The sequence below is a fragment of the Zea mays genome, chromosome 9, assembly GCF_902167145.1.
Source record: "Zea mays cultivar B73 chromosome 9, Zm-B73-REFERENCE-NAM-5.0, whole genome shotgun sequence".
NCBI classification, from domain to species: domain Eukaryota; kingdom Viridiplantae; phylum Streptophyta; class Magnoliopsida; order Poales; family Poaceae; genus Zea; species Zea mays.
The window spans coordinates 95,147,446-95,161,860 of NC_050104.1; the positions used below are offsets into that span (position 1 = coordinate 95,147,446).

Consider the following 14,415-nt stretch of genomic DNA (forward strand, 5'->3'; position numbering starts at 1 on the left):
AGCACGGTTACCCTTGAACCAACCATGTAGGGTACAATACTCCTAATGATTGGCAGAGTAATTAATGATAATAGTAGTAGTATAAAGAGCGGATAACGAACCTTGTTCTGAATCCAATTCCATCTATGACGATATCGTCCGATCCCATGTCATCCTTCCTCACCCATCCAATTCCGACGCGAAACTTGCAGCCATGCGTGCGTCGTGATTGGTTTGGTAGGTTGAGCAAACACATGGCCGGGGAGGGACCATGCGAGAGCGAGACGCGCGCGCTCCTGTGCATGTGCATGCTGAGCTGAGCGCTACTATACAATACTCATGCGCGCACGAGCGGCGTGGGAGTGAGTGAGGGGACCGGGGCCGTCTCACTGGACCGGTGGAGTACGCTTCCTATCCCGATCGCCCCCCGTCCGCCCGCCGCCGCGCTCGAGCTCCCACAGCCAGCCATGAGTCCGGACGGGGACCCCTACTCCACCCGCGGTTATCTCTCTCCTTCCGCATAAACAAAATGCAAAGCTGCAGTGCCGGACATGTTGCGCAAGCGCGCAGTAGAAACCGCGCCGGCACCTCGTCAGTCGCGGAGAAAACCGAAAAGATCTAGCTATCCGCCAAGCATGTTGCGCAAGCAGTGAAAGCAAGACGGATGGATGGAAGCGTTGACAGCGAGGAATCGTTCGCTGCTCATCACTCAGGACGTGTTAATGTACAAGAAAGAAAGGAAGAAAAGGAAGCTAACCAGCAGACAACACAGCACGTACCAAGACGCACGCGCGGACCACAAGCTCCCTCGCGGGACGGCCACTAATTAATTACAAAACTTTCCCGGCAATGGGCGAGGGAGAGAGCTAGCTAGGCCCGGATTAACTGGCCGGCGGCGCCACTAGTTGGCAGCACGCAACGTACACAAGAGATAGAGAGAGAGACACACACACACACAGATTAATGGAGTGGAGCGGGTTACGTCGGGGCCGGCACGGTGGTGCTACTGTAGCTAGCTAGTAGGAGCAGGCGACCCTGAGCATGGAGCGGCCGCGGAGCATGCCGCGGTACAGCGCCTCCCGGTTGGCCGGCATGGGCGTCCTGAGCGCTGCGGCGCACGACGGCTCGGCCTCCTCCCTTGGCGCGGCGGCGGCGGCGGAGGCGGCATTGTCCCTGCCCACGACGTCGTCCGCGAAGCGCACCCGCTTCTGGCTGCCGCGGCGCGCCATCTCCCGCTTCTTCTTCTTGCGCTTCTCTGCAACGGGAACGAGCCGCCGCCGCCGTTAAGAACATAGATTCCAGAATCAAGCAACGCACGCACGCGGCAGACAGAGCAAGGGACGAGGAAAGAAGGGGAACGGCTCGCTGCGCGCTTAATTACCGGACGAGGAGAGGCACGGGCGGAGCCGAGGGCGAGGGGACGGGGCGTCGTCGGAGGAAGAGGAGGGGAGCACCAGGCGCTGCTGCTTCGCGCGGCACAGGGAGTAGAGGACGAGCGTGCCGGAGAGCGCCATGGCGGTGGCCGCGATGGCGAGGCCCGCGTGGGAGCCGGCCGCCGAAGGCGAGGGCGAGGACGACGGCGCCATCCCGCGCGCGAGGTCCAGCCACAGAGTAGGTGAGCTAGCTCGCTCGCTCGCGCTAGGAGGAGGAGCGACAGAGTCCGCCGACCGAGACAGAGAAGCGAGCACCGTAGCAGAAGAGTCTTGCAGTGGCGCACGCAGCACGCCGCTCTATTATTTATTTATAACGGGTAACGGGTAACGGCTAAGGTCCAAGTGCAAAAGGAGGAGGAAGAGGAAGAGGGAGGACGGGCTAACCAACCGCTCGGTAGTCGGTACCATCCGTCGGTTTCCGTCCGTCCGTCCAAGCGTCCATGCTGGGTGTATTGCTTGCATTGCAATTGCATACACGCAACTGGTGCAGCCGGCCGGCACGCACGCAGACCATCCATACCATAATGGACAGCAACAAGTAGCGTCTCTCCTGTCTGTCTGCCCAAATAAAGTGTTAAATTACCCCTGGTCCGGTCCGGTCCGGTCTGGGTGGGGAAATCCATATGTGGGGCAGGGCAGCTTAGCGAATCAACAACCTGACGCTGCTGATGCTACAGGTAACGTCGCAGGCACATGTGCGCCCTAGCTTGTTGTGTGCTTATCCACTCGGAGACCGAGATCCGCACAGGAAGGAAGGAAAGGAAGGCATGCATCAGCGGCGCCATGATTGTTGCCGGGCGAGGAGGCGAACATGGCCGACCGGCGTGTCCAGCGAATGGGGCGGGCGCGGAGGAGCAGACGACGGGCACGCCGCCTGCTGTGCTGAGCAAAGCAAAAGCGCCGGGGCACGGGCACCAGCAGGCGAGCGACGCCAGCGAGGAAAACGACACCCGCCGCCCCGTGCTCTCGCTTTCTCCGCGCTCCGCAGCCCCCACCCCCACCCCCACCCGCCGTCCTCTAATGTACTATGCACTAACTACTAGCTTGCGCTGACGTGAGACGCGCGAGTGCGACGCCGGCGGGCTGACAATGGGCTGTAAATTTTGCACTATAAGATTTAAGGATCAAGTCGGATTAGGATCGGGCTTTATTTCTAGTCATTTTTGAACTATAATTTATTTAGGGCCTTGACATTTTGTGAAGAACCATATGGATCACAATCCATTACCACCCTTATCACGCCGCCCGTCCTCGATCGAGCGTACCTCAGGAGCCGTCGCTGTTGGGACACTTGTCGTCGCTGCCGTGTGGGTGGCCATCGCCACCGCCGCGGAAGGGAGGCTCCGTGTGGCCACTGTTTTCCTTAGCCCCTTTTGGTTCGTGACCACCAAAATTTGGCTGCCACGCAGAGTTTTACTAGTTTGCTACAAAAAAAACTCATCGCCGTCCCCGATATTTTTACTTCAGTTTTTTTTGCTCCAAAGTCTCAAAAATTATACGGTAACCATTTCCTACTATACATCTATTCAGACATGACACGTATCTATAATATCTATGGGGGCGCTTGGTTGCTTGTATGGTCAATCATGGCTCGTATGTGGTGAGACTCTGGTTGGACTGGGCAAGGGGCTGTTCGGTTGCTCAGGAACGGTGGCATGGAACTATTCCTGTCTGGATTGTTTACCTATTTAATATAAGATTTTATCAGACGGAATAATTCTGGGTCCAATCCTGGATAACCGAACGGGCCCTAAGTGCATACAGTGCTCTATGTGTTTGGTTATCTGTACGTGTCCAGCTTAATTCACGAGTGAGTGAATACTTGCTGCATGAGTTATAAAAATATTAAATTAATGAAAAAAATCTACTAATAGACACTAACTATTTGTTAAAATGTTTAATAGACACTAATTAAATGCTAAGAAACATTAATTATATGTTAACCTTAACCATGCATTTTTTTATTTGAAATATACATATGGTATGAGCGGACTAGTTCTGTTCGCAAAAATGTCAGGAACACAAATACGAAATCGGTTTGGTAGTTAAATCTTGTAATTAAAAGATATACTAGAAAAACAAAAACAATGTGTCTCGATTCACGTGCATGACTAAATACTAGCTAACCAGCCGCGCGCTCAGACATGCACGCGCGCGTACGGCGGCGCGGGGCGTTTCCCGCGAGCCTGAGGTGCTTTAAGTTTCGTGTCAGCCAGTCTCAACGTGTACAGCGAACCAAACAAACATGGTATTTTACACGCTTAGATGCAGCTGCACCACACCAGTAGACAACCAAACGCGCCCTATATGCATAGCTAGAACCACAAAGGAGCATGATTGTAATTTAAAACAGACGGAGTACAACTAATTAGGAGCTATATGTCCAAGGATACAACACTAAACTTATCAAAGGTAGATTTCTTTTGTTGTTTCACTTGTTGTCGCCCTCCACTCCCTCGCGGCCTCATGTAAAACACGTACGGTATAGATTCTGATCGCATGCTGTCTTGGACAGGATCGATCGTACTTTCTATCACAGCATTGGAAAACCACAATTTAGATGTGCGCAAGCAGAAACTTTCTTCCAGACCTAAGTTTTCAATATCGTGAGAAACTGCGGTATAGCTAAAATCATAGTTTTGTATATATAGTTTTTGAAGATGTTATCAAACATCATATTGCAAAAAAAAAACAATACCATAGTATTCCAGATACCATAGTATTATCTAAAAACATAGGAAATACTCCACTCCCAAACAATCCCTTATCGCTTGATTGGTTACCAGCTTGCACAAAGTTAGGCTCCCACGAGCCTGAGCGACGGGATAGGCTCGTTCTACACGTGCGTATCAAGATGCAACAAATGGTCTCACAATATATTGTTTTTTGCATTGGCTCAGCCAGACTGCATATTCCACGTGCAAGCAACCAAATAAAATCTTAGATAGAGTCAATGTAAGTGGGTGATCTAGAATGTGACGGTACCAATCAGATGATTAATGAACTTGATAAAGTAATGATGCGGGACAAGTATAATGGATGTGGCGAATATCATTCGGACTATTTTATTATCATGGATAGGGTCAAAAGATCTTATAGAGAGAGAGAGAGGCCCTCGGAGAAGGGCTTTGCTCCACGAATTTATCCATCTCCGGTCTAAAGGAAATCCAAACCCAACAAATACCTGCAAAACGATCCACACATCGTCACGCGGTAAAGCGAGTCTTCTTACCTTTGCTTCAGTAACGACAAATCTTTGTGGTGGACGAAACCGTCGAAACGCAAGGGAGCCTAATCTATAACACACCAACCAAGGCGAAGCTTCTCACCGGTTTCCTAAACACCTCTCTCACTACAGGAAAAACGCCCAGTTTCCGACGGCCGCCACTGTTTCCGACGGTTCCTAGAGTACCGTCGGAAATAGGACTATTTCCGACGGCCCGCCACCTTGGCCGTCGGAAATAAGGAGAGTTCCCTAACGTCCGTTACCCCTCGCACACACGCACCCAACGCACACACCCACGTCCGCCCGCACAGCTGGCCGCCGCCGCCCGGGGGGCTCGCCAGAGCCGCGGCCGGTCGGAGGGCTCGCCAGAGCCGCCGCCGCCGCCGCCCCTGGCCAGCGCCGCGGTGGACGCCGCCGCCTCCCCGCCCCTGGCCAGCGCCGCCTGTGGCCGCCGGGACCTCCCCGCCTTGGGCCAGCGCCGCCCACGCCAGAGGCCGCCCCTTGCCCAGGCCGCCTCGCTCCCTGCCCCTGGCCGGCGCCGCTGAGCCCAGGCCACCTCGTCGCAGGCCGAGGCCGCTGTCGTCCGCGCCCCGAGACCACCGCCGCCGTCCACAGCCTCCGCGGCCGTTGCCCCGAGGCCGCAGCGGCCTGCCGCCGCGTTACCCGAGGCCGCAGCCGTCCCCGAGCCCGAGGCCGTCGTCGAGTCTTGTCACGTGAGCGCGCGCACGTGGCCGTTCGCACGGGGCCGAACGCGGCCGCACGTGAGCGCGCGCACGCAGCTTCACACCGGTCGCCAGCCGTCAATCCTGTGGGCAATTCAGGTAATTTCTAACTTTATTAATGTCATGTTGTAGTATAATGTGATGCTGTAGTATAATTTGATGTGATGTTGTAGTATAATGTGATACTTAACTAAAATAAGTTTAAACTTATGCGTCACCCGTTTCGGTCCAACACATTGCTTAATAAAGTAGTGTGTTGTACCGAAATTGTCCCTTTTTGGACAGCCTTAGAGTGAACGACATATCAAATATGATTTATGATTAGTCAATGAGTTTGAGCGAGATTTCGACAGCATAACCCTCTTGTTCTCCGTTGCACCATTACGGGCGTGCAATGGAGAACAACGGGGTTATGCTGCCGAAATTTCGTTCAAACTCATTGACTTATCATAAATCTGTGATATGTCGTTCACTCTTAGGTGGGTTTAGGACCTATCCTTTCCTATAATTGTAGGACCACCGACTGATAATATATCTAGAAATTAATGAACTTGTCTTGATCTTTAATTAGTCGAACGATGGGTGATAGTCGTCGCTGGATGTATGAAGGCTGGCGAAAAAATGATCCTTCGCTTGAGTGGATACAGAAAACCGAAGATTTTATCAATCGTGTTTTTTCTTCGTCAAGAAATGGTCGAGTGTGGTGCCCATGCAGTGTTTGCAAAAATTATCAACGTCAAACCAAGAAAGAGATGTCTGGTCATCTTTGCAAAAATGGCTACGTGCCAAATTATGAAGTTTGGGTGCATCATGGTGAGGAGCTTCCCCGTGGATATGCTCCAGAAGGTCAAGACGATTTTGACCCGGATTTAGACCGAATGGAGGAGATGGTTCAGGATTTAAGAGAGGATCCCGATTTAGTGTTTCCAGATAATCCTGAGGATCCTCAACCGCCGGAAGTTAAAAAATTCTTTGAACTTCTCAAGGCAGCAAAAGAGCCGTTGCACGAACACACGAGAGTAACCATTCTTGCTTTTGTGACGCGACTTATGGCTATTGAAAGGGAATTAGGCTTACACCTAGTTCCTATATAAATTTTGGTGGTTGAATTGCCCAACACAAATAATTGGACTAACTAGTTTGTTCTAGTGTGTAAGTTATACAGGTGCTAAAGGTTCACACTTAGCCAATAAAAAGACCAAGAGTTGGATTCAACAAAAGAGCAAAGGGCCAACCGAAGGCACCTCTGATCTGGCACACCGGACTGTCCGGTGTGCCACCGGACAGTGTCCGGTGCACCACCGGACATGTCCGGTGTACCAGAGGACTCCACCGCAAACTCGCCACCTTCGGGATTTTCCAGAGGCACTCGCGCTATAATTCACCGGACTGTCCGGTGTACACCGGACAGTGTCCGGTGCGCCAAGGGAGAGCGGCCTCAGGAACTCGCCAGCTTCGGGAATCGCCAACGGCTAGTCCGCTATAATTCACCGGACATGTCCGGTGTGCACCGGACTGTCCGGTGCAACTCCGGAGCAACGACTACTTCGTGCCAACGGCTACCTGCGACGGCATTTAATGCGCGCGCAGCGCGCGCAGGAGTCAGAGTCGCCCATGCCGGCGCACCGGACAGTGAACAGTGCATGTCCGGTGCGCCACCGGACATCAAGGCGGGCCCAGAAGTCAGAACTCCAACGGTCAATTTCCAACGGCACTGATGACGTGGCGGGGGCACCGGACATGTCCGGTGTGCACCGGACTGTCCGGTGCGCCATCGAACAGACGGCCTCCACCAACGGTCAAGTTGGTGGTTGGGGCTATAAATACCCCAACCACCCCACCATTCATTGCATCCAAGTTCTCCACTTCCCAACTACTACAAGAGCTCTAGCATTCAATTCTAGACACACCAAAGAGATCAAATCCTCTCCAAATTCCACACAACGCCCTAGTGATTAGAGAGAGTGATTTGCTTGTGTTCTTTCGAGCTCTTGCGCTTGGATTGCTTTCTTCTTTCTTGATTCTTTCTTGTGATCAAACACTCACTTGTAATTGAGGCAAGAGGCACCAATTGTGTGGTGGCCCTTGCGGGAAGTTTGATTCCCAAGTGATTTGAAAAGAGAAGCTCACTCGGTCGGAGGGACCGTTTGAGAGAGGGAAGGGTTGAAAGAGACCCGACCTTTGTGGCCTCCTCAACGGGGAGTAGGTTTGAGAAAACCGAACCTCGGTAAAACAAATCCGCGTGTCTCACTTCTTTATTCGCTTGTGATTTGTTTTTGCGCCCTCTCTCGCGGACTCAATTATATTTCTAACGCTAACCCGGCTTGTAGTTGTGTTTATATTTGTAAATTTCAGTTTCGCCCTATTCACCCCCCCTCTAGGCGACTTTCAATTGGTATCAGAGCCCAGTGCTTCATTAGAGCCTAACCGCTCGAAGTGATGTCGGGAGATCACGCCAAGAAGGAAATGGAGACCGGCGAAAAGCCCACTACAAGCCACGGGAGCACTTCATCGGAAGAGTCCCGCACCAAAAGGAAGGAGAAGAAGAAGAGCTCCTCCAACAAAAGGAAGGAGAAGAAATCTTCTTCGCACCACAAAGAGAAGAAGGAGAGATCTTCCTCTCACAAGCCACATCGGAGAGGGGACAAGCACAAAAGGATGAGGAAAGTGGTCTACTACGAGACCGACACTTCATCAACATCGACCTCCGGCTCCGATGCGCCCTCCGTAACTTCTAAACGCCAAGAGCGTAAGAAGTTTAGTAAGATCCCCTTACACTATCCTCGTACATCTAGAAATACTCCATTACTTTCCGTTCCATTAGGCAAACCGCCAACCTTTGACGGTGAAGATTATGCTAGGTGGAGTGATTTAATGAAATTTCATCTAACCTCACTCCACAAAAGTATATGGAATGTTGTTGAGTTTGGAGCACAGGTACCATCCGTAGGGGATGAGGATTATGATGAGGACGAGGTGGCCCAAATCGAGCACTTCAACTCCCAAGCCACAACCATACTCTTGGCCTCTCTAAATAGAGAGGAATACAACAAGGTGCAAGGGTTGAAGAATGCAAAGGAAATTTGGGACCTCCTCAAGACCGCGCACGAGGGTGATGAACTAACAAAGATCACCAAGCGGGAAACGATCGAGGGGGAGCTCGGTCGCTTTCGACTTCGCCAAGGGGAAGAGCCACAAGACATGTACAACCGGCTCAAAACCTTGGTGAACCAAGTGCGCAACCTCGGGAGCATGAAGTGGGACGATCACGAGGTGGTTAAGGTTATTCTGAGATCACTCATTTTTCTTAACCCCACTCAAGTTCAATTAATTCGTGGTAATCCTAGATACACTCAAATGACCCCCGAGGAAGTTATCGGGAATTTTGTGAGCTTTTAATGCATGATTAAAGGCTCAAAGAAGATCAACGAGCTTGACGAACCCTCCACATCCGAGGCGCAACCGGTGGCATTTAAGGCGACGGAGGAGAAGAAGGAGGAGTCTACACCGAGTAGACAACCAATTGACGCCTCCAAGCTCGACAATGAGGAGATGGCTTTAATCATTAAAAGCTTTCGCCAAATCCTCAAGCAACGGAGGGGGAAAGACTACAAGTCCCGCTCCAAGAAAGTTTGCTACAAGTGTGGTAAGCCCGGTCACTTTATTGCAAAATGTCCATTATCAAGTGACAGTGACAGGGATAACGACAAGAAGGGCAAGAGGAGAGAAAAGAAGAGGCACTACAAGAAGAAGGGCGGCGATGCCCATGTTTGTCGGGAATGGGACTCCGATGAAAGCTCAAGCGACTCCTCCGACGACGAGGACGCCGCCAACATCGCCGTCACCAAAGGCTTCTCTTCCCCAACGTCGGCCACAAGTGTCTCATGGCAAAGGACGGCAAAAGGAAGAAGGTAAAATCAAGATCCTCCACTAAATATGAAACCTCTAGTGATGAGGATGATGCTAGTAATGAGGAGGATAACTTGCGCGTTCTTTTCGCCAACCTTAACATGGAACAAAAGGAAAAACTAAATGAGCTAATTAGTGCCATCCATGAGAAGGATGAGCTCTTGGACTCCCAAGAGGACTTCCTAATCAAGGAAAATAAAAAGCATGTTAAGGTTAAAAATGCTTATGCTCTAGAAGTTGAAAAATGTGAAAAATTATCTAGTGAGCTAAGCACATGCCATAACACTATTGCCAACCTTAGAGATGAAAATGCTAAATTAATTGCTAAGGTTGATTCTCATGTTTGTGTTACTTCAATTCCCGATGATAATGATGGTTTGCTTGCTAAGATTAAGGAATTGAATGATTCTCTTGCTAGCCTTAGAATAGAAAATGAAAATTTGATTGCTAAGGCTAAAGATTTTGATGTTTGCAAAGTTACAATTTCCGATCTTAGAGATAAGAACGATATTCTGCATGCTAAGATTGTTGAACTTAATTCTTGCAAACCCTCTACATCTACCATTGAGCATGTCACTATTTGTACTAGATGTAGAGATATTGATGTTGATGCTATTCATGATCACATGATTTTAATTAAGCAACAAAATGATCATATAGCTAAACTATATGCTAAAATTGCCGAGCACAACTTAGAAAATGAGAAATTTAAATTTGCTCGTAGCATGCTTTATAATGGGAGACGCCCTGGCATTAAGGATGGCATTGGTTTCCAAAGGGGAGACAATGTCAAAATTAGTGCCCCTCCTAAAAGATTGTCAAATGTTGTTAAGGGCAAGGCTCCCATGCCTCAGGATAACGAGGGTTACATTTTATACCCTGCCGGTTATCCCGAGGACAAAATTAGGAAAATTCATTCTAGGAAGTCTCACTCTGGTTCTAACCATGCTTTTATGTATAAGAGTGAGACATCTAGTTCTAGGCAACCAACCCGTGCTAAGTTGCCTAAGAAGAAAATTCCTATTGCATCAAATGATCATACTATTTCATTTAAAAATTTTGATGCTTCTTATGTGCTTACTAACAAATCCGGCAAGGTAGTTGCCAAGTTTGTTGGGGGCAAACACAAGGGCTCCAAGACTTGTGTTTGGGTACCCAAAGTTCTTGTATCTAATGCCAAAGGACCCAAAACCGTTTGGGTACCTAAAGTCAAGAACTAAATTTGTTTTGTAGGTTTATGCATCCGGGGGCTCAAGTTGGATACTCGACAGCGGATGCACAAACCACATGACAGGGGAGAAGAACATGTTCTCCTCATATGAGAAAAACAAAGATCCCCAACGAGCTATCACATTCGGGGATGGAAATCAAGGTTTGGTCAAAGGTTTGGGTAAAATTGCTATTTCACCCGACCATTCCATTTCCAATGTTTTTCTTGTTGATTCATTAGATTACAACTTGCTTTCTGTTTCCCAATTATGTCAAATGGGCTACAACTGTCTATTCACTGATGTAGGTGTCACTGTCTTTAGAAGAAGTGATGATTCAATAGCATTTAAGGGAGTGTTAGAGGGTCAGCTATACTTGGTAGATTTTGATAGAGCTGAACTCGACACTTGCTTAATTGCTAAGACTAACATGGGTTGGCTCTGGCACCGTCGACTAGCCCATGTTGGGATGAAGAATCTTCATAAGCTTCTAAAGGGAGAGCACATTTTAGGATTAACAAATGTTCATTTTGAGAAAGACAGGATTTGTAGCGTATGTCAAGCAGGAAAGCAAGTTGGTGCCCATCATCCACACAAGAACATCATGACGACCGACAGGCCGCTTGAGCTACTCCACATGGATCTATTCGGCCCGATTGCTTACATAAGCATCGGCGGGAGTAAGTATTGTCTTGTAATAGTGGATGATTATTCTCGCTTCACTTGGGTATTCTTTTTGCAGGAAAAATCTCAAACCCAAGAGACTTTAAAAGGATTCTTGAGAAGGGCTCAAAATGAGTTCGGCTTAAGGATCAAGAAAATTAGAAGCGACAACGGGACGGAGTTCAAGAACTCTCAAATTGAAGGCTTTCTTGAGGAGGAGGGCATCAAGCATGAGTTCTCTTCTCCCTACACCCCTCAACAAAATGGTGTAGTGGAGAGGAAGAATCGAACTCTATTGGACATGGCAAGGACCCTGCTTGATGAGTACAAAACTTCGGATCGGTTTTGGGCCGAGGCGGTCAACACCGCTTGCTACGCCATCAACCGGTTATATCTTCACCGAATCCTCAAGAAGACATCATATGAACTCCTAACCGGTAAAAAGCCCAACATTTCTTATTTTAGAGTCTTTGGTAGCAAATGTTTTATTCTTGTTAAAAGAGGTAGAAAATCTAAATTTGCTCCTAAGACTGTAGAAGGCTTTTTTCTTGGTTATGACTCAAACACAAGGGCATATAGAGTCTTTAACAAGTCCACTGGACTAGTTGAAGTCTCATGTGACGTTGTGTTTGATGAGACTAACGGCTCTCAAGTAGAGCATGTTGATCTTGATGAGATAGGTATTGAAGAGGCTCCATGTATCGCGCTAAGGAACATGTCCATTGGGGATGTGTGTCCTAAGGAATCCGAAGAGCCCCCAAATGCACAAGATCAACCATCCTCCTCCATGCAAGCATTTCCACCAACTCAAATTGAGGATGAGGCTCAAGATGTTGAACAAGAAGATCAAGAAGATGAGCCACCTCAAAATGACGGCAACGATCAAGGGGGAGATGCAAATGATCAAGACAAGGAGGATGAACAACCAAGGCCGCCACACCCAAGAGTCCACCAAGCAATACAACGAGATCACCCCGTCGACACCATCCTCGGCGACATTCATAAGGGGGTAACTACTAGATCTCGTGTTGCACATTTTTGTGAACATTACTCGTTTGTTTCCTCTATTGAGCCACACAGGGTAGAGGAAGCACTTCAAGATTCGGATTGGGTGGTGGCGATGCAAGAGGAGCTCAACAACTTCACTAGAAATGAGGTATGGCATTTGGTTCCACGTCCTAATCAAAATGTTGTAGGAACCAAATGGGTCTTCCGCAACAAGCAAGATGAGCATGGTGTGGTGACAAGGAACAAAGCTCGACTTGTGGCCAAGGGATACTCCCAAGTCGAAGGTTTGGATTTCGGTGAAACCTATGCACCCGTAGCTAGGCTTGAGTCAATTCGCATACTATTGGCCTATGCTACTTACCATGGCTTTAAGCTTTATCAAATGGACGTGAAGAGTGCCTTCCTCAACGGACCGATCAAGGAAGAGGTCTATGTTGAGCAACCTCCCGGCTTTGAAGATAGTGAGTACCCTAACCATGTCTATAAGCTCTCTAAGGCACTTTATGGGCTCAAGCAAGCCCCAAGAGCATGGTATGAATGCCTTAGAGATTTCCTTATTGCTAATGGCTTCAAAGTCGGAAAGGCCGATCCTACTCTATTCACTAAAACTCTTAACAATGATTTGTTTGTATGCCAAATTTATGTTGATGATATTATATTTGGGTCTACTAACGAATCTACTTGTGAAGAATTTAGTAGGATCATGACACAGAAATTCGAGATGTCTATGATGGGGGAGTTGAAGTATTTTCTAGGATTCCAAGTCAAGCAACTCCAAGAGGGCACCTTCATTAGCCAAACGAAGTACACTCAAGACATTCTAACCAAGTTTGGAATGAAGGATGCCAAGCCCATCAAGACACCCATGGGAACCAATGGGCATCTCGACCTCGACACGGGAGGTAAGTCCTTGGATCAAAAGGTATACCGGTCGATGATAGGTTCATTACTCTACTTATGTGCATCTCGACCGGATATTATGCTTTCCGTTTGCATGTGTGCAAGATTCCAATCCGACCCTAAGGAATCCCACCTTACGGCCGTAAAACGAATCTTGAGATATTTGGCTTTTACTCCTAAGTTTGGGCTTTGGTACCCTCGGGGATCCACATTTGATTTGATTGGTTATTCGGATGCCGATTGGGCGGGGTGTAAAATTAATAGGAAGAGCACATCGGGGACTTGCCAGTTCTTGGGGAGATCCTTGGTGTCTTGGGCTTCAAAGAAGCAAAATTCGGTCGCTCTTTCCACCACCGAAGCCGAGTACATTGCCGCATGTCATTGTTGCGCGCAACTACTTTGGATGAGGCAAACTCTGCGGGACTACGGTTACAAATTAACCAAAGTCCCTTTGCTATGTGATAATGAGAGTGCAATCAAAATGGCCGACAATCCTGTCGAGCATAGCCGCACTAAACACATAGCCATCTGGTATCATTTTCTTAGGGATCACCAACAAAAGGGGGATATCGAGATTTCTTACATTAACACTAAAGATCAATTAGCCGATATCTTTACCAAGCCTCTTGATGAACAAACCTTTACCAAACTTAGGCATGAGCTCAATATTCTTGATTCACGCAACTTCTTTTGCTAGATTGCACACATAGCTCATTTGTATACTTTTGATCATATCTCTTTTATATGCTATGACTAATGTGTTTTCAAGTCTATTTTAAACCAAGTCATAGGTATATTGAAAGGGAAAATTGGAGTCTTCGGCAAAGACAAAGGCTTCCACTCCGTAACTCATCCTTCGCCGTCGCTCCAAGCCTCTCTCCATCTTTGAGGGAGAGAGCAAAAGGACTTCATCTTTGGTATAATCTTAACTCAATTGTTTATGACCAAAGGGGAAGAAATTACTCCGAGGGCTCTAATGATTCTGTTTTTGGCGATTCATGCCAAAGGGGGAGAGAGTATGAGCCCAAAGCAAAAGGACCGCACCACCACCTATTTCAAAAACTTAGTGTTTTTCAAGAGTATTTATCAATCTGTATCCTATTGTGTTCAAAAAGGGGAGAAAGTAGTATTTCAAAAATGATATACCAAAACCCTCTTGAACACTAAGAGGAGGATCTCCTTTAGGGGGAGTTTTGTTTAGTCAAAGGAAAAACATTTGAAACAGGGGGAGAAAATTTCAAATCTTGAAAATGCTTTGCAAAATCTTATTCATTTACCTTTGACTATTTGCAAAGAAACTTTGAAAAGGATTTACAAAATTGTTTGCAAAAACAAAACATGTGGTGCAAGCGTGGTCCAAAATGTTA

General features: G+C 48.1%; 1 protein-coding gene across 1 annotated transcript; it reads right to left on the reverse strand.

Moving 5' to 3' along the window:
- Positions 1–644: 644 nt before the first annotated feature.
- LOC103638686 (uncharacterized) lies at positions 645–2,203 on the reverse strand. Its single transcript, XM_008661527.4, has 3 exons — positions 1,801–2,203; positions 1,361–1,709; positions 645–1,234 (listed from the first exon to the last, which is right to left on the reverse strand). The coding sequence occupies exons 1-3, from the start codon at positions 1,933–1,935 to the stop codon at positions 996–998; spliced, it is 723 nt and encodes a 240-aa protein (XP_008659749.1). The 5' UTR covers positions 1,936–2,203; the 3' UTR covers positions 645–995.
- Positions 2,204–14,415: the final 12,212 nt, after the last annotated feature.

Excerpts from the sequence above, each read along its gene's own strand:
- LOC103638686 (XM_008661527.4), bottom strand. The coding sequence starts at position 1,935 with ATGGTATGGATGGTCTGCGTGCGTGCCGGCCGGCTGCACCAGTTGCGT. Across the intron at positions 1,710-1,800 it reads ATGGTACCGACTACCGAGCG|AGCGGCGTGCTGCGTGCGCC; the intron begins GTTGGTTAGCCC and ends AATAAATAATAG. Across the intron at positions 1,235-1,360 it reads CCCGTGCCTCTCCTCGTCCG|AGAAGCGCAAGAAGAAGAAG; the intron begins GTAATTAAGCGC and ends TTCCCGTTGCAG.